Below are 24,939 nucleotides of genomic sequence, written 5' to 3'. Positions count from 1 at the left end.
CCCTTGGACCCCAACCACAAAGCACGGGCCTGGGCGCTGCCCAGGACTGGGCCGAAACATAGCAATAGTTTCTTAGAAGCATAAGCCTGGTTAAAACTTGTTCAGGCTTGTGAGAGCCAATCAGACACCTGATTGGCTTCCTTATAGACAATTCAGGGATTTTGATCATAAGTAAATGATGTAATTTGTATGTGTGCGAGGTATATATCACAACAAATAAAAGGAAAAATGTTTAGTGCACCTCTTAGCATACCCTGATTTCCGTTTTTTGCAAGCCTCCAAGAGTTAAAAGGGACAATAAAAAAGAATCTCCTACCATGCATGTATGTTGCATAAAAACCCTGGTTTGGCACTGTATGCTTAAAAGGAACGCGAATCAGTACTATAAATAAGATATTAAGAACACCACAATCTCGAACCTGCATTTGATCCACCTTAGTTTGATATTTCCGACTAAAGTCTGACCCCGGTGATATGTTCCCTGCCCAACAAGATAATTGTAAAAAATAATTTTTTATAATTACCATGCAAGGAAGATAATTGATGAAGAAGAAAACTTTTTATTAACTTAAAATTTCGTAGTACTCTTATTGAGTTCACTACGGTTGCCCTCGTGTTTCCTTGTTCAATACTATAAGAACAAGCGCCCATTAAAGGCAAAAAGAGGATGGAGGTAGTGAGAGAGTAGGCTTTATCATCAGGGGCCATAATGCCAGACTTATGACGGTCGGAGGCTAACGGATTTTTAACACTTTTATTATTGGAGCTAAGCTTGGAGCTACATGGGAGGGCATCTATCATGCGGAATTTATTTTGGTTGTGGCCTGCATTCATTTCGAAGGAAATTCGACCACAATGATCGAGTGGATCCAAGGACGGTATAACGAGGCAGATAATCATTGCTCTATAATATTTGGAGACAGAGGTTATGTTCTTTTTCGGACTTTTATATTTATCGAAAGGGGGATAATGCAACCAGTTGTATGGTCTCCTATTTTTTTTTTTATAATTTTTTTTCTTTTCCCGTTAGTTTTTTTTTTTTATTTTATTGACTGCACTCGTGAATTTGTGAGGCACCGTCGAAAAATTAAAAGTAAAAAACAGAGCGAGAACGTACCTTCTCCCACCGGAGGTGACGTTAACCCCAATCGATGGCAATAAATAACACGGGATGGCGGAAGCCGCCAGCAACACGGAGAGAGGGAAGAGTCTAAGAGATCATCGAAGTCGGCGATGTCGGCCAAGGCTTGGAAGCCGAAGCTCGAAACCGCCCGCCTACCGCCCAAACCTTCGATCCCAAATCCCCTCAAATCTCAATCCAGCTCTCAATCGAGCTCCAATTCCCTCAAGTCCTGCCCCGATCCCATTGTTTCCGATCAAGAACAAGTTCCGGCCCGGAGGAAATCCGAGCAGCGGGACGAGAACGAGCTCCAAGAACAGCGGGATGAGGAGAGAAGCGAGGAGGATTCAACCGCGGAGTTGAATACGCAGCGAGCCGAGGCCTCCTCGATTGGTGGTGGAGATTTTGATGAAGCTGTTGGGAGATTGGAGAAGCTTTGGATTAGTGGAGAAGAGCCGGAATTGTCGGAAGAACAAATACGGACGAATGACCAGCTGCAAGAGGATGAGGTACTCTCGATAAAGATCCCCTTCTCTAAACATTTGAGCTTGATAGGTCTCAATGGAACATATAGATCTTGCGAATCTTTTATACTTCTGATTGAACGTGGTTGTTTCTTGTTCTTGATGCATGTTGGCGTTTTGCATGAAAGATATCCTGAAACTTTCTTTGCAAAAAACAAAAACAAAAGAATCTTGAAGCTGTGTCTTTCTCGAAAAGATTTCTTGAAACTGTATACTAGATGGCGCTATAAATTGGAGGAACATAATCTGGTGCAATATTCTGACCCATAACATCAACATAAATTCGTTATAAATCACAAACGGGATATCTACAGAAAATTATGGTAGTTTGATGTCGGAAAGGTGGTTCTACACTTTATGGTGTCTTATACTAGCGGTTTCAAGATTCTTTTGCCTATCATCGTCGAAATTTCTTTCTAAGAGACCCCGCTCAAGAAAGCTGTTGGATATGATGTTTTTTTATAAGAAGAGGTCTTCTGTCTATTAGAAGGTTTCAGGGATATTGTGACTGGGTGGTGTGTTATCATGAACGAAGCCCACAGGGCTTATCCAGAGGATAAAGTGCGTTACGTTTGGACAGCCTCTTGGCTCTTGTTTTGGTGATGCTTGGCAGGCTGGTTTGTCATCATTCGAAACATTATAATGATCAAACCATCGGTGCTTACCAAGAGGATCTGAAGGGGATGCCTTGAGAAGAAAATTTGATGGCTTGCCCTTCTGCTTTTCTCGTCATAAAGAATAAATGACAAGCATAGGAGACATATGCCTCATGTGCCAGTTGGAAATTGTATATTTCGGAGTCCTAGGTTTTATATTTTATTGATTAATCATCAAAATAAAGAACAACAGGGTCAATATGTGGCATGCGGTGCGAGGTATGTTCACGATGCTTTTCAAAGAGCAGATTGTGTCCCTAAATGGTGCATAGGAGTTCTTCAGTCTTTTGCTTCCGAGCTATAACCATAAACTGGGCCTATCCTCTGTACATAAAATAGCACCTGGAGACTTTGAAGAACACCCTTTGGTAGTCTGAAAACTCGCAAAATATTGGAATATAAATCAGAATCTGATTAATCAGGGATATGAGGCTTATTAGTTTCAACTTATAGAGAGAGAAGTAAGAAGAAAGGAAGTGTTTGAAACAGGCACAACTAGAAATAGAAGGTGTCCTCCTTTGGTTTAAACCAGTCAAGCAATCTAAAAAGAAACTAACTAAACAGTCATGTTTGCTGGAGACCTAACAAATATTTCTGACAATTGTAAATAGTCAAATTTTGATTCACCATCATCGTCGGTTTTGTATAATGAATCCCACTCGGTGAAAGAAATAAAGGCTTTTCTGCATTCAGATTGGTCATAGGGTATAAGATTCTATGAGCTGAGATTAGGATGACACTGTTAAAGGGTGCAAGAACACTCTTTTTTGCTTTGCTGGTCGGAGGGAAGCCGTTGGGCTAATCCAAGAATGCTGAGTTCTCATTAGATTTATCTGTGTTGCTGTATATTGGAGTATGTGATGCATGGTCTGTTGTACCAGTCCGTACCAGCCGGTACGTACCGGTCCGATCTGAGACCGGTATCGGATCAACGTGGAATCCGGTACCGGTTGTTTATTGTTAAAGAATCGATATGCGACCGGTTCGGACCGGTACGGGCCGCCACCGGTACGCCGACCGGTATCGGTACGGCGGACCTTGATGTGATGTCTTTTTGAGGCCATGAGGAAACTAAAGTTGGTGCAAAAAAAATTGGACATTCTGTCGTTTGTAAGATTTTGATACTTATGGAATTAGATAAACATATTTGCAATTAAAACAGGACTTGGTTTGGTCAACTAATGCTGAACAGAAATAACTCATTGTAATTGTTCATTGGAGAAAATGTTTTAATAAGCAACTGCCAAAAGAATTTTTGATTTTAAGGTATTCTTCCTCAAGTTTAGGAGTTGACCATCAGGCTAGCTACATGCATGGATTGGTCTTGGGCAATAACAGGAGTGTATGTGTAAAGGATGAGTTTGATGGACATGAGATGTGGTTACTAAAAGTAGTATGAGTGGAGCCAGAAATGATTAAATTAAAGGATGCCTAATTTTTAGGTGAATGGAAGATAAGCTTGCAGATTGAAGATTGAGATGGTTTGTTATATACTAATTAGTAGAAGCCCTTGCAGTGAGAAGGACACAAATACAGGTACTAGACTAATATCACTTATAGGAGGTTTAGTGGAAGGATTACCTAGTCCCTAATTGATGTGAGTGTGGAAAAGGATACTGAGACGAAACTCAAGCAGTTAGGTTTGAGTATTATAGATGTTGGATTTCTAATTAATGAGGATGTCCAGCATGCTTATACCATAACCTATAATTTGAGAAAGATATCTTTTTGAGACATCACCTTCAAATCCTCCGGATTAACCCCATAGTTCAGCCAATATTAGGGATATATGAGGACACTGCCTTGCCTAGTACTACCAAATAAGAAACAAGAGATCCCCAACTGTACCTCTCATCAACAAACAAATCACTCTCTTTGCCACTCCTAAAAATTTACCAGCAGACCAGAAAAGCTTTGTAATCAGGGATTCCAAGTCCAGTCAGTAATTCAATAACAAAATATTGATGAGAATAAGTGAAGGACATCTAAAAACATTGTTAGACAGAATAAAACACTCTTCATGCCTCAAGCCACTATAGACAAGATGCCTCTTTAACATGATTAAAATATTGGAGATAAAAACACAAGTGAAACTGCTAACAGCTCATCTGCGCTTTATTCCCGCTTCATACATGCTCAGGCCATTGCTGGAAATTTTTGTTTTTCAGGTTGTTGTGATTTTATTTATTTGGCAAAAAAATAAAGATTTAAGGATTGATCTCAAATGGTAGGCAATTGCGCCATGCTGTCCTCGGGAGTACAATGAGGCTCCTAAGTGCAGAATGGTCCAACGCACAAAAAAAAAGGAGGAGAAATGAGAGGAGCCAAAAAGTTCAAGATAATGAGCATAGAGAGAGAGAGAGAGAGAGAGAGAGAGAGAGAGAGAGAGAGAGAGAGAGAGAGAGAGAGAGAGAGAGAAGGAAAAAACAGAAGAAAGGAGGGAGGGTACAACTCTCACCACCAGCACAAAAGAGATAACTCCATACAAACGTTAGGAAATGAAAAAACAGGAGCCACTTCTTTGTGTTTTGCAGGCAGCATTTGTCTCCGGTCATTAGCCAGGAATCTGGTGTGGCATGTTTCTTCACTCTTCAAGACAACTTCAAGCAATCATGGCCAATCTTCTATTTTTTTTTTCCGCTCTTGCAAAGAGCTGTTGGAAGATTATGAATGTATATCCTTCAGTCCTCAGAAAACAAAGGAAAAATTAAAAGTTCTCTAATCTATTGGTGTTTGTCATAATAATGTAATTCTTGTGGTCATGTTGTTGAATTACAAGCCAAATACTGACCATGTCAAATATCTAATTATTTGCGTTATAGGGGAAAAACCGATCTGAATAATAAGTAAATAATCTATTCTATATTTGCTAATAACTGGACATTAGATGAATCATAGAATCTTTCAAATGGGCACAAATCTCTCTCACAGTACCTTACTCTTGGAGATCCCGTCTTAAACCAAATCAGATCCTTATAAGGGATCTAGATGCTACAACCTGTTACATAAAATCAAATGTGCCAGTATATGGAATCAAGGGGTGTACTGAGTACCGGTTCCCCTATCCATGTCGTGCAGCATGAACTGGTACCTCAACTGTTACCTTCATATAAAGCTATATTTTGATGTAGTATTGTCGGTTCTTTTCACATAAAAATATAACATAGATATTGTTTAGGTAGATTCTTTTTGATGAAAAATTAGTAACCCTTTAGAAATTTAATTCTATGGAGTCTGACAGAGCTTCTGTTTGTTTATATAGCATATTAAGTATAATTATCTGTCTTCTCATTCTCAGCCTCTGATTCACAGGTTCTAGCATTGGAAGCAATTTATGGGGACAATGTTATCACTTTGGATAGGAAAAGAGGTTTACGGTCCTTCCAGGTTGGTTGTTACTGTAGCAGTTACATGTAATTATGCATAAAGAAAAAAATTGATTCTTGACATCTGTTTTGCAGATTTATATCTGTTATGAAGTTCCTGATGACATAAGCATATCTGCCAAGCTCCATTCATCCAGCGAAAAGTTAAAATCTGGAGTAAAAGGTCAAGATGGCAGGACAGAATGTGATGAATCTGATGAATTTTTGTGTACTTTTAGTGTTCGATACCTGCCCCCAATTATATTGACATGTTTATTACCTCAATCATATCCAAGCCATCATCCTCCCTATTTCACAGTCATGGCACAGTGGTTGGATGCTCTGAAGATTTCCAATCTTTGTCACATTCTGGACACCATCTGGATGGAGCAAACAGGGCAGGAGGTTATATATCAATGGGTAGAATGGCTGCAAAATTCTTCTCTTTCTTACCTTGGGTTTGATAATGGAGTAATGCTTGATCTATGCAATATATCAGATGCTCAAGACATGCGTGCCATTTCAAAAAGTGTCTTGCCAGAGATTGTCATTCCTTCAATAATTAGTTACAACAATGACAAGTGTCATGAAGATTTTCTGAACAATCTACATCAATGTAGTATATGTTTTAGTGAGTATGCAGGTTAGACTCTTTGTATGCGTTGCTCTCCGCATCTTTGTCCTTTTATGGTAGGATGTGTTTCTGCAATTTGATGTGCATCATTTATTCCATTCTCATGTTTTATATCCCATATATCACTTTAAATCTGAATCAGTAGTTTGCTCCATTCTTTGTCTTACTCTGTAAGCATAAGAAAGAAATCTTTCTATAAAAGATTGCAAACTATAAGAAATAATGTGTCTGATGTCCTATTTGATCCAATCACTCCTCATTATGTAAACATAAGCCCATCTAGCAATTGTCTTGTATTTAGTCTTCTAGAATCAAGAGTGCATATAAAATCACCGCTTTGAAGGATGAATTTGTACAAGTCATGGGCTTGTGATCATAGAATGTGTATTATGGAGAGAAATCAAGTGTTAACAGAGGTTGGGTTTTTGTCTCAATTCAGTTCCCATCCTCTACAGATGCTATTACTAAGTTGTTGCTCTTTTCCTAAAGGCCTAATTGCAAATCTTACCTGTGTCATTTGTCTTCTCTTCATCATGGTGGAGGGGGGAGGGGGAGGACGCCAGGAATTCCAATCAGTTTCTTTCCTAACCCGAAGATTCGTAGAAAAATTTTCATTTATTGTCTCCTAACCTTCATGTTTACAAGGTAGCTGGTAGGCCTGGCCTTCTTTTTCATTCTTTAGTTTTTTTTAAAAAAGAAATTTTTGGAAAATGGTTTGGTAGTTCTATCTTCTGTTACCTATGCTTAGCAGCTTCAGCCCTCATCTATACATTATTACAGCATAATTTGATACTTCGTTGTTTCTTTGAGCTGGTAACCTTCAAACATAAGCCAACAACATTTTCAGTACATAGATTAACTACTGTTATTGGATAATGTCCTGGTAAAATAAATGTTGTCAACTTCCATCCAAATCTGAGATCTTCAAAGATGTCATAATTAGTAAAATCTGGATGCACACTCTTTATGACAGGCTGTTACCTTTGATGGGAAGCATTACAATTGCAAACCTTAATTTACTTGGGATAAGGCATTATGGTCAAGTGGATGGCTATATAGTAAAATATGAGAAAAAAAAGAAAATCTTGAATTGACCATAAAAGTAGATATGATACATACTATGTGAATAAGTTGAGTACATCCTTTTTGCTCTCATATTTCTTGTATGTAAATTTGACGATTACAAGTTTTCAACAATCAGCTGTGATGCAGTACAACACTAAGGTAACCCACTTGCAATGTGCAAGCTATATAATATGATTTATGTGCTAGACAAACAAGTCAGAGAGTTATGCAGGCTCATAATCTTATTATTTTCTTATATATTTCTTGTCTTAAGTTCTGTTTTTGAGTTTTTCCTTTCCTTTTCTTATTTTTTCCTTTTAACCAATTATTTCAGCTGAGAATGCATAGATCTTGGTTTAGCTTGTTATGTCTCTGTCCATGAGGGAAAAGATTCCTTTTGCATGCTTCATTTCACTAAATTTTTGCACAGGCATCGTTAGCCATAATGAGGCATACTTATATTGGTTTGCTAAAATTTGCTTCTTTAATTTCATCAGGTACAGAATTTGTCAAACTTCCATGCCAGCATTTCTTTTGCTGGAAGTGCATGGAAACTTACTCTAATATGCATGTGAAGGAGGGAACAGTAACTAAGCTGCTATGTCCTGATGCTAAATGTGGAGGTCTTATTCCACCTGGTTTATTGAAACAATTGCTTGGGAGTGAAGCCTATGAACACTGGGAATCCTTGATACTACAGAAAACATTGGATTCGATGCCCGATGTTGTCTACTGTCCAAGATGCGAAACTGCATGCTTGGAAGATGAGGACCACCATGCTCAATGTTCAAAGTGTTCCTTCAGCTTTTGCTCCCTCTGCAGAGAGCGCCGTCATGTAGGAGTAAAATGTATGACTCCAGAAGCAAAGCTAATTATTTTGCAGGTAGCAAATGCAATTTATTCTCTCTTTCTAGTTGAAGTTGCAGATTATCATGAATTGTGAACTGTTTGTGCTTAGAATATTCTGTGCCACTGCCGAAACCCGCATCATAAACCTTTAGAGTAGGATCGCGTAGGGATATCCCTTCAAAAATATTTCAGGGGGTGTGATATTGCCATACATTCTTTTTTAGTACAGGTGGTCCTGTATCTAATTTAGGAAGGTGTACATTGGTATACATGCAGAAGCTAGTGATTGAACAGCACATATGTGGCAGTGACCTGGGAGCCTTTTTTTCAGAAAGAATCCCCAGAAAAGTATCTGATCTGACACTTAGCATCTGTTCCAAGTCAAACCTGTTATTACTGGTAATTCTTAGTGATTTGGGAGCTATTGCTTGCAATCTATAAATTTCCATCAATTAAAATATGACTTTGTGGAAGTATTGGATAGTGACCCGATAGGAGTGAGTGTAGCCGGGTAGTTGCGATCTTGCCGCGTCCCTGCATTGTGGCCTTCCCCATAGAGCAGTATGGCCAGGAAGAAGAATTCGACGTCGTCCTCCTGGATCTCGATCTCGGTTCCACAACTGGGCTAGAGAGATAGCTGTCCATAGACTGAGAAGGGATGTATGGATTAGTATAGGAAGATGGGTTCCACCCTCCATAAAGTATATTGCAGGGATTGTGATTCTCTTTGCAAATAAATTTCCATGGGCCACACAAAACATAGGCAAGATATCCAGTTATGCATGGAATACAATGCGAGTGGATTGGATTTATTCCATGATAGTTGTTTCTAGAATTTTGATCATCATATGGTTATTTACATATATAAAGAGATTTAGATTAAGCTTTGGAAAAATTTCCTTGTTGCCATATCCTAAAGAATCTTGTAGTATGCTATCACTGCTCAAGCATGATTTTCAAAATTTAGTGCAATTAGAAATTTAGAAGAAAAGGACAAATTTAGAGAATTATTATATTTTTATTATTTAGTTATACTTCAGCAACAGGAAAAACAAAGTGTACTGTTTTATTGAACAAAATGGAACAAAACCCAGAACAGATGTGATAACTTGTGCTATGAAGTATTTATTATCCATTTAAATTTTATCCTCAGGCAACTTAAGTTATTGAAAAGAAAGGTTGTGAAAGCTATTTGTCAACCGCACAGTGCGCACACCTTTTTTACTGAGAAAAATACCTTTTTTAGCATTTCTGATTGTATATTGGATGATGGCTGTACTAACCATTTTGTTATAAATCGAAAGAAAATCTATATTGGCTGATGACAGTTATTACATACTTTGCCTGGTTACAGGAGCGGCAGAATTCAACTCGGCTAAATGGAGATCAGTTACGCAGAGAGCGTGAGATCATAAATGAGATTCTCAGTGTTAAGGAAGCACTTCGTGATGCTAAACAATGTCCATCTTGCAAGATGGCAATCTCACGAACAGAAGGCTGCAACAAGATGGTATGCCAGAATTGTGGGCAGTTCTTTTGCTACCGCTGTAACAAGGCAATTGATGGATATGATCATTTTAGGTGAGTTATTTTAGAATTTTTGTGATGGTTGATGTCCATCTGTGTCTGTATGTCTGCATCTCTGTGTTTTAAGCGAAGAGAAGAATAACAAAGTTTTTATCTTTTAAGGGGAGCATGTGAACTTTTTCCACGTGAAGAAATTGAGAGATGGGAAATGCATATGAATCCTCGACAAGTGATTGCACAGATACAAACTGGTCTACAATCTAATGTTGGTCATCGATGTCCAAATTGTCGACAACTAAATGCAAAGGTAAGCATGGATGAACTGGTTGCTTTATGATTTTTTTGTTTTATGTAATTTGTCCTCAAAAAGGGAAAAAAAAGATTTTGTTTTATGTAACTTAGGGGCATCTTATCTGTCTTGAATGTGGCAGCTGGTCATAGTATCACGGAATGATGGAGGCAATAATGCAATGAAGTATCATTACAGAATAAGCATTACGCATGAAACCTTTTTGAGCTCTTTTCCAATATAGCACATTCTTTAACTTTCAATCTTAATAAGGTATATGCAATCAATGTGAGCTAGGAAATCCTCAACCCCGCAACCTGCTTGCCTTCCTTCACTTCCTTGCTTTTGTGTCTATTGGTAATACATCCTTTTTCCATGTCTGAGAACATAATTTTATCATTGTATGTGACATTTCAATGGCTTAACTGAGACAAAAGGTTTTGCACATGTCTATGACCTTTAACATTCTTGGTTTGATAAGGGACCTTTGACTTTGTTTTTATGTTCCCCAAAATGTGACTTAATCAGAATTTATTTTCTCTTCAACACCCACACAAAAAAAAGAAAATGTGCCTCTCTGTAGAGATTGCAAAATGTTGTCCATCCATATGACCTGCCAAAACGTTTGCATGCATAGATGTGTGCACGCGTACTTGTTATCATAATCTTTTTCCCCTTCTGAACCAGGAGATTTTTTTTAAAAAAAATTTAACTTCAATTATTTTCCTGTCAGTAACTTTATTTTATAAAGGCACTAATAGAGTTCTGTGTTGGTGGGAAAAATAAACAGGTTGGAAATAACAATCACATCTTTTGCTGGGCTTGCCAAAATCATTATTGTGCGCTATGCCGGAAAGTCGTTAGGCGGAGCTCGCAGCATTATGGGCCTAAAGGTTGCAAGCAGCACACTGTTGATCCTTGATGATGGCTTTTGTGGTTGTGTATCTGTTCTGTTGACCAGACGTACAGATCTACTTTCTGATGGCATGACTGATCATGCTGATGACAGCGAATCAGGTTTGTCTTCATTCTCGCCCGTTGTTGTCTAGCCCAATAGAGGAGTGATTATGTTATAATGTAGGAAAAGAGAGATAGAAAATGATCAAAATTGCTTTCACATTCAATGATTGATGTATATTAGCAGTTAACAAATAAAATCTTGAAAGTGTGCTTGATTTTTGCTGAAGTTCTCAATGATCTTATTTTCTATTAAGTTGGCACCTTTATAACCATAGTGTATTTCCAATATTGCATGAGGACAACCTCTGCTTCTGGATCAGCTGAGCAGAATTCTGACACACAATGACCTTCCATATATATCAAGGTTGGAATGTTTTTAAGAGTATTTTGCTTCAAATGCTGTTCATTCAAAATCAGTAGACTTCTCAAATTAAAGTTAATGCCGTTTATATTTAAGCTGGATAAAAACAAAAATCCTTTGTTAGGAGTAAATAAATATATTTTGTAGTTTTCTATCCACGCCTGCCCATTGTGAATTGCATCTCATGGCAAATAAGCTGACTTTGCCATGAGAATGTTCTTGCTGAAAGCAATAGCTAGGTTTCATCAAAAGTAGAATACTGGACCTTTAAAGTCTCAACTTATTATACTGTAGATTCAGTTTGGATGAAAAAAAAGAGACTTCGTGCATGTACAACATGATCTACAGTGAAGGCTGTAAGTTATTTGAACGACTCTGGACCATCCTTGGCACAGCTTTAGAAAGCCAAGTTATAAGCTGGGCATTTCAATTACGGACCATTACCCAGTTATGGTCCAGCAATCCGGGTGCTGTGAGAGATGAACTAAGAACATGCCTAACCTTTAGTATTATTATTATGGTACAAAGTACTATCCCTTGAACACAAGCCATTACGCTTGTCAGCCTAAGTTCTTTACCACTGTAAGGACTAAAAAATTGCTGGGAAACCTGAATTCAAATTTCTGACCACAAGGAGGCTAAAACCACTTAACCACTAAACAGCTGTTTATTGACACACCCTTATATGATGATGAAAGGCAGAAGGTATCAGTTGCCAAGGGTTATATCTCTTAAATCAATACTTCTCTAAACACTAAGTGAAGAAGTCATCTAGTGGTCATGATCCATGCCAGTCTAGGCAAACGTTTTTAAAGAGATTTTCCATATAGCCTGGAGTATACTAATTCCACCCTATCATAGAGCTCGTCACTGCCTTGTTATAGGCTTCTAAAACTCTTCCCTTAAACAGAGAAAGAATCAAATGAACAGCAGTTCTGTACATGTGACTAGTGTAATAAATGAATAATGCATAATACCAGTGTAATCAAATGAACAGTACATGCCACTTGCATCCGCTTGGGCTCATCCAAGCCCAAGAAGATTTGATTTACATAAAAGCTGTTATGGTTATTTAGATGGAGTATTATTTTGCACAGCTTTGAAACTGCATCCTTAGAATGGAGATGCCCTTCACAAATTTGACACAAGGACATACTCAGAAACTAGTCATGTGTCCATAGTGGAGTGCAATGGCTTAAGCTTCAACATCGGATTGCTCCATACAGAGTTTTTCTCGGTTTCATCGGATTCACAACCTAGCAGTAATGTCACGAGCACATTAAGAAATTACAGCAGATAGAATACATCATTGCTGGAAGAAGCTACCATTCCACATAATTGTAGGACAGCTCGAATTTTTCCAATTCATGGCTTGATTTTTCTAACTTCTTCAGAAATGTAATACACACTATTGTGAGCACGTACGTGTAGAATAATTTAATAAATTGCCACTTAGAAGCCACTAATTTGATATGTGCTTGTGTACAAGATCTCCATCAAATTCATAGAACAGCTCCTGTCATAAATCGATGGCTCAGCACTGCTTCTGCAATTGGGCGTCGACGATAATCAGGATTCAGCATGGCCTGTGACAAGAAAAGCATCAGGTATATTGTGATCAAATAAACAATTGGTGTAAAAATGTGTATCAAGATGAATGCAAGTACACATAACTTTTCAATGAGAAGAATGTTTAACTTTCAATCTAATAATTCAAATCGGTGGCTACAAATTTGGTAGGTCATCTACAGTTCTTGAAGTGTCATCATGACCAATCAAAAACCAAAGAATCTACACGAAAAAGATACACCAGCCCTAATAGGATAGGATTATATAGGCTCATTTGTTAGGAACCATCTTTAGCATTACACCAAACATTAAAGCAGATAATATGTTGAGAAGTACATTAGGAACTGGCAAAGCAGCAGGAAACATAGGCTATAACATTAAAAAACCTCATGTGTTGAGACACAAAGCACATTATGTCCTAGAAGATGGACGCTATAACCTGAATAACAGCATCCATGCTCTTTTTTTTGTTGCAACATTCATTAACGCACAGATATTTGAAACCAAGGTTCGCCGTACTGGTACCGGTCGGCGTACCGGTGGCGGCTCGGACCGGTACGGTACCAGTTCCGTATCGGCTTGTACCGGTTCCGTACCGACCCCGTTGAATGGCCGAGTTTTGGAGTTCCGCGTACCGGCTCCATACCGATTCTCCAACGATAAGCTCCCGGTACCGAATTCCACGCTGATCCGGTACCAGTTCAGGACGGTACCGATACGGCAGACCTTATTTGAAACACTCTTAATGACATCGCTCATCATTCCTTGAAAATAACTAGGCTACCAAGACATAGGACTGAGCTCAGTTTGACTGACCTCCTAGCCAAAGGTGTCCAGACATTCAAAGAACTATAGTCTAACTAAATGTTATAAACCTGACTTGAGTATAACGGCCCAGCTGAATGTGTTCCATTTGGAGTCTTGAGTTCCCTCTATAACCCTTAGCAAACAATTAAATAATAGGGGCTAACTCATAAAAATACATGGAGACACTACTGCAGAGATGGAATAGGGTGTTATTGATAAGATGAAGCTACAATATAAGGGATCTTTCAACCACAAATTAAGAGGGAGCATGGTAAATTGTTCTCATAAAAATTCCTTTTCTTTGATATTCACATCTGCTCTCGTACTAATCATCTTGGCCCGACTTACCCCTCCACTAAGGACATCACATCTCCGCTTGCTGTTGCCTTGTTTTTGCATCAATAACTAACACCAGCCCCAAGAAATTGCGCAAGGAATGGGATCATGTAGAAGATAATGATGTAGACAAGCAGAAAAAGGGAAAGACAGTCGAAGACGAGAAAAAAATTTCAATAGGAGCGAAAAGAAAGTGAATATGGTAAAGAGGCTGAGAATAAGAGCTGTGTGGGGATGATGGGGGCAGGAATGGGGGAAATGTGGAGCTAGAGCTTAGTGGGCGGGCATTTAGTGAGAAGGGGATGTGCTGAAGTTATGGTGCTTCGCAAAGAATGAGAAAGGGTATTGGTGGAACTGTGCATGCATTGTGGTTGTGTAGAGAGAGAAAGAGAGGATCCTTTTGTTAAATTCAAGTAAATTCTTATCAGTGCAGATCCCATGATATGCCATCTAAAATTGAGAATTCACATCAATAATCATGATATAGAACACCCAAATTACATAAGAATTAAAAGCAAATGCATAAGAAATTTTTTCTTATGCATCAAGTGACATAGTATGGATATGACCTAAAAGCTTATTATATCACCTTATGTTCAGACGTCATTCCCAACTTATTGACCACAGCCTCAATTGAGTGGGGAGCAGACAATGAAGTATGTCCCAAGTGAAAAGTAAGGATGAGGAGCTCCGAAAAATTAAGAATCACAATGTACCTAGGAAGCATTTAACAATACTAAATCTTACTTTTGTATAGGGAAAATATAAAGCATTATTAGAACATCAAGAACCTACTCATTTGATGGTTACACTTTCATGAGAGGCATCTTAGGAAAAAACCGCGAACAATGAATGATGTAATTATTACTGAGAGTAAAGTTGCTTGCATGGTATGCCGTACCAGCCCGAACTGGGAGGTACAGGACATTTCATACCGTATCGGTTTGGTACTGGTATCCAGTACAGATGGTGTAGAACAAAATTTCGTACTGTACCGATGCTGTGCCAGTGTAACACCGGTACGGGGTCCGGTACTAAAACGACGAACCTTGGTTGTTTATTCCATGAAATATGATAGTAATATGCATAGTAGTAAAGAAATGTGTTTGGAAGCATTAGAATTTAGAATATCAATGCAAGATCTGGAGGGGGACTGCTAAGCAAGTGCAATCTAGCTACTATAGCTTGAAGATCCAAGCTACTAAGCCACACTTGAGGAGGCTTGGGGATGAGAAGGGATAATGAAGAAAATACGCTCATTCAAAGGGCTTGTGGTACTAGTATTGCATGCCAAACACCTAAAGACCTGAAAGTTTGCAGTATAATGTAGGGTTATCAGCCATCACCTGACCAGCAGTTGAGTGTATATTGATGGTATAACAGTGTCATCAATCCAAAAGTTACAAATGTCCAAAAAATGCTTTTTTGGAGTCATCTTGCTATGCATATGAAAATCAAATGGTTGCAGATGCATCAGTCATTGTGAGAGAGATGAAAATAAACCTGGAGCAACTCCCAGCCAGCACCATCACCTAGATCCAGAAATTTGACAGCTTCTACCAAACGGTCATCTGCTAAACAGTACCTATTAAAACACATTAGTATAAATTAACTTGTCATTGTACATCAACTACATGGACATGTGGTGAGAGACATCAATTTCCTATAGAACCTATTAAATCTGCAATTTTAAATGAACATTAACTGTAGTTTACTATCTAAAATGCAAAGACATACTCCAGCCATACTTGCAGACAAAATTTTTAGCATTATTTAGCTATTTAAGTGTTTGAGAGAATATAGAAGTTTTTAACAGTATATCACAAATATTCTTCTGAAGAATGCAATTTTTCTTGTAAGCTGTCAAAATCAGCCACCCAAGCACCTGAGTTCCTCCTAGGCACATGAACAAGATCTAGAGCATAGCAAAATGGGTAACTGCACTTCGAAGTGAACATCAGACTACCTCGTGCCACTAGTATCAAGCTATGGAATAAGTATAAACTAGACCACTAGTTTATATCTATTAAGTATACATATCATCTTACTTTTTTTTTTTTTTGAAGTACAAGGGACCATTTTACAGATTTATAATTCAGTTCCTTAACTAGAATACTCAAAGAAAAAAAATTGAGTGAGCTGGACCCAGAGAAAAAGGATGTTGAGTGATGAATCAACTTCATACATCCTAACTGTTGGACGATGTGGCTTGAACAGCAGAGAAGAACTTGTGAAAATTAAAATGAAAGAAAATCTCATTAACTAAGAGATATGTTCCATTGACAACTTTAATCACAAACACTGAGGATGCTAGCTTTAAAGGTATATCTGATTGACTCATACAAGACAGTCAATCAAGGATCAATGGCTTTGGCTCTGATCCAGCAGCCTTATCTCGTTGTTTCATTTCTTTCTTTTATTTCTTTTCCCAAGATCCCCTTTTACATAGTCCACTATCAATAAATGTCGCCATCATCCATACCTCTTCTTGATAATTCATCATCCATAACTCTTCAGAAGCCATCAATTTATGCACAATATAATATAATTTGGTGTTAATTGATGAATGTGTACCATCATAATAATTTGTATTTGCTAATAGTGAGCATGATATTATCATAGATGTACATAACCTAATGTACATTTTAACTAATAAATACCTAAACAAGAAGCTATAATTGTTTTAAGGGTTCTGTTACTGTGCATCCTAATTTCCATGTGAAACTTAAGCTGCTGTATGCTGACCGTCCAAATAAAACTAGGCTTAGATGGGCCAATAGAAGGAATATCCTAGCAAGTAAATGCATGCATCCAACTAGGTATCATATATAAGCTGTGTTTCAGATCAGGATTAAGTTTACAGGCTAGACAGAAAGGGAAAAGAAGGGGCCGTAACATGATCTCACCATCCCTCTGCTATATCTCGAGACTAGGTTGCCAGCCTCCTCCCAACTGTACCATTATCTCACCCTCTCTCCCTTAGCCTTGCTCTCTAGATGGTGAGAAGTCCTCTGAAGTTGGGGAAAGGGCATAAGAGATGGCAAGAGAGAGGTGGTTTACCCTTCTTGGTGAACGGGAGGGCCAAAGAGGGGTGGGAAACAGAGAAGATGGTAAGAAAGTAGGACCGGATGTTGAGAGAAGGGGAGCTGATCATCCAGTGAGGCGAGACAGAGGGGGCCTCAGCATGAGCAGAGTTGAGGGTAATGGAGGGACAGTATAGAGGTCTAAGAGAGGCATTACTTACCAACAAATAGATTGATGATATACTTCATACCATTCCTATTTAAGACGATGGGGATCCACCCTCTCAATTGAATAAAGTATCTTAAAAATGGATGCTAGCAAAACCCTTTTCTGTGTAGCTGACCATATATTTGATGGGAAAAGGCTTGGATGATAGCACAAAACCCTTGTTCTAATTTATACAGAAAGGTGCAAGAGTAGGGCAGCAGTTGATCTTTCCATCACAAGACTAAATTATTAACCAAAGTTTCATATTATCATAACCCCATAGCTTGGTTGCTCCTTGGCTTTTTTGCAAAACATTGGACTTTTATTTACCATATTTTCACTTCAAATAGGGAATCACAATGCTACTGCTAAATTTGTTGAGCACATCCTTATATCAAGAATATCATAGGACATTCAGGGAGAAGTGCATGCAGATGCATATAAGACGGTCTGTATGTATTAGGTAGAGAGAGAGAGATAGAGAAAGAGGTTTCTTACTCTCTTGCAGCATTGAGGTCAAGCTGAAAGGTACTTTCGAGAAGCCTCTGCAAGTTTACAATTTTTTTTTAAATGGTTAGGCTATAATTGCATTTGGAAGAAAGAAACACAGAGTCTTGCAAGAGAAGGGGCATTGTGCAAAAGTAAAACTCCGATTACTTGCAAGGAAATGGCATCCATGACGCCCGCTTCACAAAATGGAACAAAAGCTAGGTAAGCAAAAAGAAGCCCTGCTTCATATCTGCTTATGGATGAACATTAGAGAAGTTATATGCAAGAATTATTAGTTGAAAATCATCGTACCATTTTGATAGCATGATATAGGATGAAATAAACAAGTGAAAACATAAGACATGAAGGTTTTTACATTTAAAGAAGTGCATTTGAATTGTAAATATCAGAAGGTCTCTATAAATTTTACATGTCATCAGCTATTCCATAAGCTCGTTTCTCCAGAGGAGTAAAAGCGCCAGCCGTTGAAGCTCGGTGCCATAGTCCTTCTGACAATGCCCCATGGCCTGCTCCTATAGCTGAATACCTGTCATCCCAGCCAAATCAAGAAGAAACTGATATGCAATTTTTATACTTATTCACTCTAAGAAATGGAAATATACTATGTCGATATGTACATACATACATGCATAAATATGTTCACATATTTCATGTGTTAAACATAATTTATGGCAATTCACTTTTTTTTGATTTACTAACAGTAGAACCACATAATTTTAGATGATAAATATACAGAAAAGAAAATAATATGTAACATACCCAATATCAACTGAGAAGGCTAAGTCACGAAGACGTGGCACTAAATAAGCTGCATCTTTCTCTGCTATTATGCTGCCATCAGCAAATATTTAAACTCAGCCGTTCGATGAAAGAACATATAATTGTCCATATTTTTCCCATAAGCCTATGGAAAGAAAAGGTAACAAATGGATATATTCCAATATGATCAATAACATACTTGAGAACAACAGAAGCAGGACCGAGACTCTGGTGTAATCTATCGTGGTTATGCATGTAAGCCAGGCCATTCATAGCTCCATTTAGTAGTTTGATAATAAAAAATCTCCTTCGCTTTAGCTTCAGCTCCTGATCAAATGGATTCCAAAACTTCTGCTCTCCTTTAACAAGATTCTTTGAAATTGTTTCACTCGTAACTTTGGCATAGTCTGCTGAACTATATTTCCCATCATCACGAAATGCAAGCCACTGAAGAGGCAACATCTTTGTTTTATCTAAATAGCATTTGCTATAAATGCACCACAAAAAACTTGACACCTTTATAGATGATATAACAAACCTGTTCTCCAGTTTTTGTCTCAAAACCTCCTAACAAAAACTGGATATTCTGACAGATGTTTCTGGAGTCACTCTGCATGTTATAGCACAACCTGGATGGTTAGATCAAATAAACTATCTATTATGTCATTAACCGTATTTTATGAAGAAATTTCCAGTAAGAAATAAATATTCTTTTTGTTGGTCCTGTCTTAGGAGTAATCTGTCTACTTACTTGAAGGAAGGCATGAGTGCTTAGCTCATTGGCAGCCATCATATCTGCTTCGATACCACCAGCACGTTGTCCAGGATAAACCTTGACAAGTGGGCTAGCTTTTATCAGATAGGATAGAAAAATGCATGTATGGTCTGAAATAAATAATTTAGCAGTAATCATCTCAATGTTATGATGGATAAATACCTAGAAAAGATTGAATATATTCCATGCTCAAAAGGAAATTTCATGAAAGTAATACAGTAATGATGCATTACAGCTGATCAGTCATTCAGTCTCCACTACGATTTCAGCTAGTGATGTTAGAAAACCTATCAGTAGAATTCTTTTGGTTGAAAACAAAAGCAACCAGCAGTGGTGTGATGCATGTATGATTATTTTTCCTCTTTATCTAAAGTCTAGCATGTGTGATGCATGTGCCAAGAACCCCTCCAGGAACGGAGTCTGGATACAGTATTTAACATGTACTTTTTTCTAATTTTTAGATACAGTATTTAACATAAACATGGAAGATGAAAATGCATATTCTAATTTTGGATACAGTATTTATGAAAAATATGAAACCAAAGTTTCTGGGCTCTAGATGACCTAAACTGCTTCCAAATAAGAGAGAGGTTCTCTCACTTGTGGCATTTAAGTTTCCCACTTGCAGACAACATGCGCAACCCACAGTGAGGCTTCAGGCTCTAAAGCCGGCCGCATGAGGCCAGCTTCAAAGCCTTCGCCACTATATATTAGTAGATTTCCATCAGAAGCTCACAATCAGGATTTGAAAGGAACAAAATTCTAAATGGTGAAGTTAACTTCAGGAACGCTGATGATGTAATGATACTATCTATGGCGGGCAACAGGCAATATAAATGATTACAATTAGCCGTAGTATCATTAGCAGAACATGAACCATGTTTTTAAGAACTGAGGAAAAGAAGGCAGCATGATACTGATAATTATATAAATTTTTGAAAGAAATTTATCAGGGATGTTATGAATTCATGGAAACAGGAACAAATTCTACAATTTTTGGAGGGAATCTGTTTCTCAATAATTACAGACCACAACATCTTATGGATAACACTATAGGTGTATGTGTATACAATATGCTATATAGTCCATAGATTTAAGTGCCTTTGGTATTCAACAAGAAAAAACTCTGAATCTTTGGGCATAGTTCCTTCCGCCGGTGAAAAAAGAAGTGCTTGGTAGCACTGGGCCAAAAATGGTTCCCAAATAAGAATTACTCGAGAAAAATATAAGTGAGAAGTTGAGCCTAGAAGCTTAAATGATTATGGAATGGGTCAACGATGTATATTAGTCTTAACATTCCCTCTCAAATGCGACGTGGACCATGGTTGTGGAAGGATAAACAAGTCAAGAGAATAACTAAAACAAATCAGGATGGCAATAACCAAAAAAAATTGGAATGGCATATCACCACCATCGGCCCTATATTATTATATCAAGAAAGATAAGTTTCACCACAAGTAATATGTTCCCCTGAAAGGACCATTCCTGCAGCCTATCACCACCCATTCCAAGCTCAGAACCCCAGTTTCATCAAGGAAAGAAACATCACCAATTTTATATTTTTTTATTTTGTCTTTGCCAGAAAGTAAATAAATTAGGTGCAGCAAACCAGTGCTGTTGCAATGCCGCATATCAAAAAATGAAAAGAAAAAAAAGTGCACGTCTGACATGGATTAGGCATGTGAAACACTGCTGTAATGTATGTGCATGGCCAAAAAGCCTCTTGAAAAATAAAATTGCACTTGAGTTCACTCTGCATGAGTAGCATCTCTCACTTCATTTTTGGAAACCATCTTGCAAGCAACCAAGCATTGTTGGTAGAGGACAAAACTCAATAAGCAGCCCACACAAACTCATAGTAATGTGAAACAGGAGTACATGCTACCCAAAAAAATCTATATTTGCTGGGTTCATACTCTAAGATGGCCTCAATGTTGTTAAGAGAGTCTAAAATACACCCTGAATGAGGTAATTCACCATTGAATATGTCAATTTTCCATCAGCAGCCTTTTACTACCTCTTTTTTTACTTTCATATGTGTACGGACCAAGCAGAGTATCTGTAAAATTGTGGACAAAATTCAGAAGGTTAATTGTCCTACCTTTTGTTTTATAATTAAGTAAATATTTTGCGATATCTAACTTTCTTACTTGATGATACTCCAAATTCAAATTATTATTTGGACATGATCCTCATGCATTTGTCAACCAAATACTAAGTTGATGAAATTGCTGGTACATCCAAACAATGAAACAACACAATTGTATAGACAATTAAATTGATAAACCATAGTGCCACATAACAAATAAGCATTATTAAATTTGACTCTGAAGTTTAGTGGACTTGAAGTAAATTTTGAAAGGAACAAGAAGAATTATGGACAGTACCTTAAATATAATTCTGGTTCCCTTCAGTGGACCTTGGGTTACTCTTCCTTCATAAAGCCTGCAATGAGACTGTGAGGATAACACTGGTATATTAGTGAAAAAAAAGACAGAAAAGAAAAGACAGGACTATAAATAAATCTTGATACTAGGAAAAGCACCTGATCTTCACTTGGCCCTCTCCAACATCTTGGACCCTCAAACGCTCAATGTCTTCAGATGAGTAGCCAGGAGTGAATTCTTGAAGTCCGCTGATATTAGAAGTCCCTCCTGTTTGAATTGATGAGTAGCTGTTGGAGTTTAAGCACCCTTGTCAACTAAAACCAAACAAGACTGATGAAGAAATAATATAAGTTTATAAATCCTTTAATGACTTATTTGTTCTCTTTTTTACACACACACACACACACACACACACACACACACACAGGTCCGGGCATTCAAATCTGCTTAAGGTTTATTGTAAATATTACAACCCGCCAATGGATAGCTTTTGAAGCATCATTTTGCCTTCCAAAAATTTTCTGCAAGAATTAAATTCCCTCATGTCTTTGAAATCCTATTACCTCTACATCTTTTCTCACCGAGAAAATTTAGCTGGGGACAAGTTAAAACATAGAGTTCCTAATTCTGTATATGACTGAAAATCAGGAGACCCCATATATTTGTGAATAAATTACTACCATTCTAAGACAGCAATTAATACTGTTCAAATAGTCCCCAGCAACACTAGGCAAACAGCCATTAGCCACAGAGTTTTATCTCCCCATAAATTAACCCTCAAATCACCATTTCGAGGCAAACAGCCAGCCGAACAGGAACACAAATACCCAGATATTTCGAAAACCCTGCTATTTTATATTGAGCAGACCAGAAGAAGAACCGAGGAATAATCTTGGCTTAAAAGTACTGCACGTTCTCGGAAAATCATCCGATCCCATCTAAAAGAACAAAATTTAAGAGCATAAATATCTGAAAAGATCCAAACTTCTCGGTAATAACACCTAAAAGAACACTTAATTTCCACCGAGCACCTCCTAATTCTCCTCAAGCGCTGAAATGAAGGAAGAAATTGCAGAAATATACCACCCAAAAAAACGAGAGAAAGAAAGAATGGCTGCTTTCGAGGGAGGACAACCTGGTGATGTTCATGAATCCGTAGCTTCCAACGAACCTTCCGACCTCGAAGTCATCTGGATTGGTGATCAAAGCCGCCCTGATCGAAGGAACCTTGCGAGTCGCGGTAGTTCGAGGCCTTGAACCTTTCGATACTTGGAGAAGGAAGCGAGTTCTCACCGGAGATTGGTTGTGGCCTCTATCCGAAGGCTTTCTCGGAGTTGCCGAGACGAAGAGGGAATCGGAAGCAGCGATCAGCATGACCGTCTCTTTCTTTCCTTCTCTCTCTCCTCTTAACAGCTGAAGCAATGGAAAGAGTAGTACCCTCTTTTATCTCTCGCGCTATAAAGAGTTGATGTAAAGAAAGCGAGAAGAAGACGAAGGAAGAAGTATTGGATATTATCATAATAGATTGGAATTTGGATGGATAGGGCGCGCTGGCGTTCTTTCGCTCATCTCCATATCCATCGTTTGAAAAATAATAATGCATTAATTAATCAAAATGATATCTGCACTTCTGTATTTCTATTTGCTGAAAATTTTATGGGGGCAAATTCAAATATTGCCGTAATTTAACTCATCATAGCTGAAACCATTGTCACAAAAAAAAATATTTCTGTTTGATTATTTATAATTGAAACTGCAATGCAAATATAATTATAGCTACTTGATTCTGTGATATAAAAAGAGATATGATGATGCTGCAAATAATCTTGTAATATTATCCCCTAGAAAAAACAAAATTCAATTGCAATATAATAATCATCATACTATTTTATAGATTTAGCCAAAATTATAATATTGCTCAACTATTATAACAATAGTTATTATAATATTATATCATTATAAAATAATTTGTTATTATAATAGCATATATTATTATGATCATGGATATATATTTATATGGTATATATTCTCACAGTAATTATTAATCATTGTGATGCAATAGTAACAAAATAAGCAAATTATCATATTCATAATAATTATATTATTAAATTACAATAATAACATTGTAGCAAAAACCACAGTAATTATATCGCTATAACATAATTTCATATTATAGTACTTGGATATATTTTAATTTTGAATATGTGTGGTTATTATCTAATAATTATTGTATAATACAAATTATAATATAATTGATTTTTGCTTTTGCATTATATAGGTTATAATAAGAATCACTATGGTACAAAATAATAGTAAATGGGTATATTACAATAATACTAGTAATATTGTTGTTATAGTAATGATATATTATTATGAGCTTTATTTGATATTATAATAACCAACGATGATTTTAGCACTATGACACCATTTTACTTATTTTGTTCCTCCTATTACTCAAGGATGGACGTGATTTTCACTTCACAGTATTAAAATCCTATCTATTCTGTCAACTGTGGTGATACATGAGCATCTATTTTATTATCAGGGGTAACTCCATCATTTTGCTCCTATTTTCTGCACATCTTCACGCACGGAGTTAAGATTGACGCTATACATTGGCTTCTTACAATGACTACATAGTTCATAATTCATACTCCACAAATGAAGTGCCAGTAATAAGTTAATAACCTTTCAAACTTTTTTTTTTTGGTGGTAAATACAGCAATTTATATAGCTTTAATTTGAGTACATCCTACCAAATCTCCAGAGTGCCGGGCGATCCAATCTGCTGCCCTGTTTGTCTTCCGAAGTACATGTGCTGCCTGCAGGCCACCCATCTCCTGTCAAACTCATCTTTCCACTAACTTGTTTATCATCTTTCTACCACCTTGTTCGGAGCAAGCATCTAGAAGTTGATAAAATAAGTTTTGAATTTGATCCAACCCAGCTCAATGAAAATGAAATGGGAATAGACTCAATTTTTTGAGCCAATTAGCATATGTATTAGGTTTGGAACATGCCAATCCTGATTAGGGGTATAAATAAATTGGGTCGGACCGGATTACGAGTAATATCGATCCAATTTAATTTTTTTATTCGGATTCTAATTTTACATTCAGGCCCAACTTAATAAAAAATTGAATTGAATCGGATCCACCACAATAATTTTTGATCCAACGTATCCTTCTTTGTCCTTACCCCTCGGCAATTAAAAT

At 37.4% G+C, this 24,939-nt stretch overlaps 2 protein-coding genes across 4 annotated transcripts; one reads left to right on the top strand and one right to left on the bottom strand.

The window, feature by feature from the left end:
- Positions 1-1,158: 1,158 nt before the first annotated feature.
- Positions 1,159-13,077, top strand: LOC103714585 (E3 ubiquitin-protein ligase RNF14). Its single transcript, XM_017844624.3, has 8 exons — positions 1,159-1,629; positions 5,613-5,687; positions 5,762-6,308; positions 7,862-8,247; positions 9,568-9,794; positions 9,903-10,047; positions 10,820-11,353; positions 12,840-13,077. Exons 1-7 carry the CDS (start codon positions 1,234-1,236, stop codon positions 10,949-10,951), a joined length of 1,908 nt encoding a protein of 635 aa, XP_017700113.2. The 5' UTR covers positions 1,159-1,233; the 3' UTR covers positions 10,952-11,353; positions 12,840-13,077.
- LOC103714586 lies at positions 12,534-23,213 on the bottom strand. 3 transcript variants are annotated; one of them, XR_005508223.1, is made up of 13 exons: positions 22,860-23,213; positions 21,883-22,011; positions 21,725-21,782; positions 19,314-19,394; positions 19,101-19,172; positions 18,762-19,009; positions 18,563-18,634; positions 18,213-18,329; positions 17,951-18,032; positions 17,792-17,838; positions 15,566-15,647; positions 14,652-14,778; positions 12,534-12,936 (listed from the first exon to the last, which is right to left on the bottom strand). XR_005508223.1 is itself a non-coding variant. In XM_008801881.4 (12 exons), the coding sequence occupies exons 1-12, from the start codon at positions 23,096-23,098 to the stop codon at positions 12,853-12,855; spliced, it is 1,311 nt and encodes a 436-aa protein (XP_008800103.2). In that variant the 5' UTR covers positions 23,099-23,212; the 3' UTR covers positions 12,534-12,852. The 3 variants fall into 3 exon arrangements, 1 of the variants encoding a protein (XP_008800103.2); XR_003387070.2 differs by lacking the exon at positions 14,652-14,778 and having other exon boundaries at positions 15,566-15,633; XM_008801881.4 differs by lacking the exon at positions 14,652-14,778 and having other exon boundaries at positions 22,860-23,212.
- Between the last annotated feature and the right edge of the window lie 1,726 nt (positions 23,214-24,939).

This window comes from Phoenix dactylifera, chromosome 2, assembly GCF_009389715.1.
Source record: "Phoenix dactylifera cultivar Barhee BC4 chromosome 2, palm_55x_up_171113_PBpolish2nd_filt_p, whole genome shotgun sequence".
Classification (NCBI taxonomy): Eukaryota; Viridiplantae; Streptophyta; class Magnoliopsida; order Arecales; family Arecaceae; genus Phoenix; species Phoenix dactylifera.
This window is presented reverse-complemented; position numbering and strand designations above follow the sequence as displayed.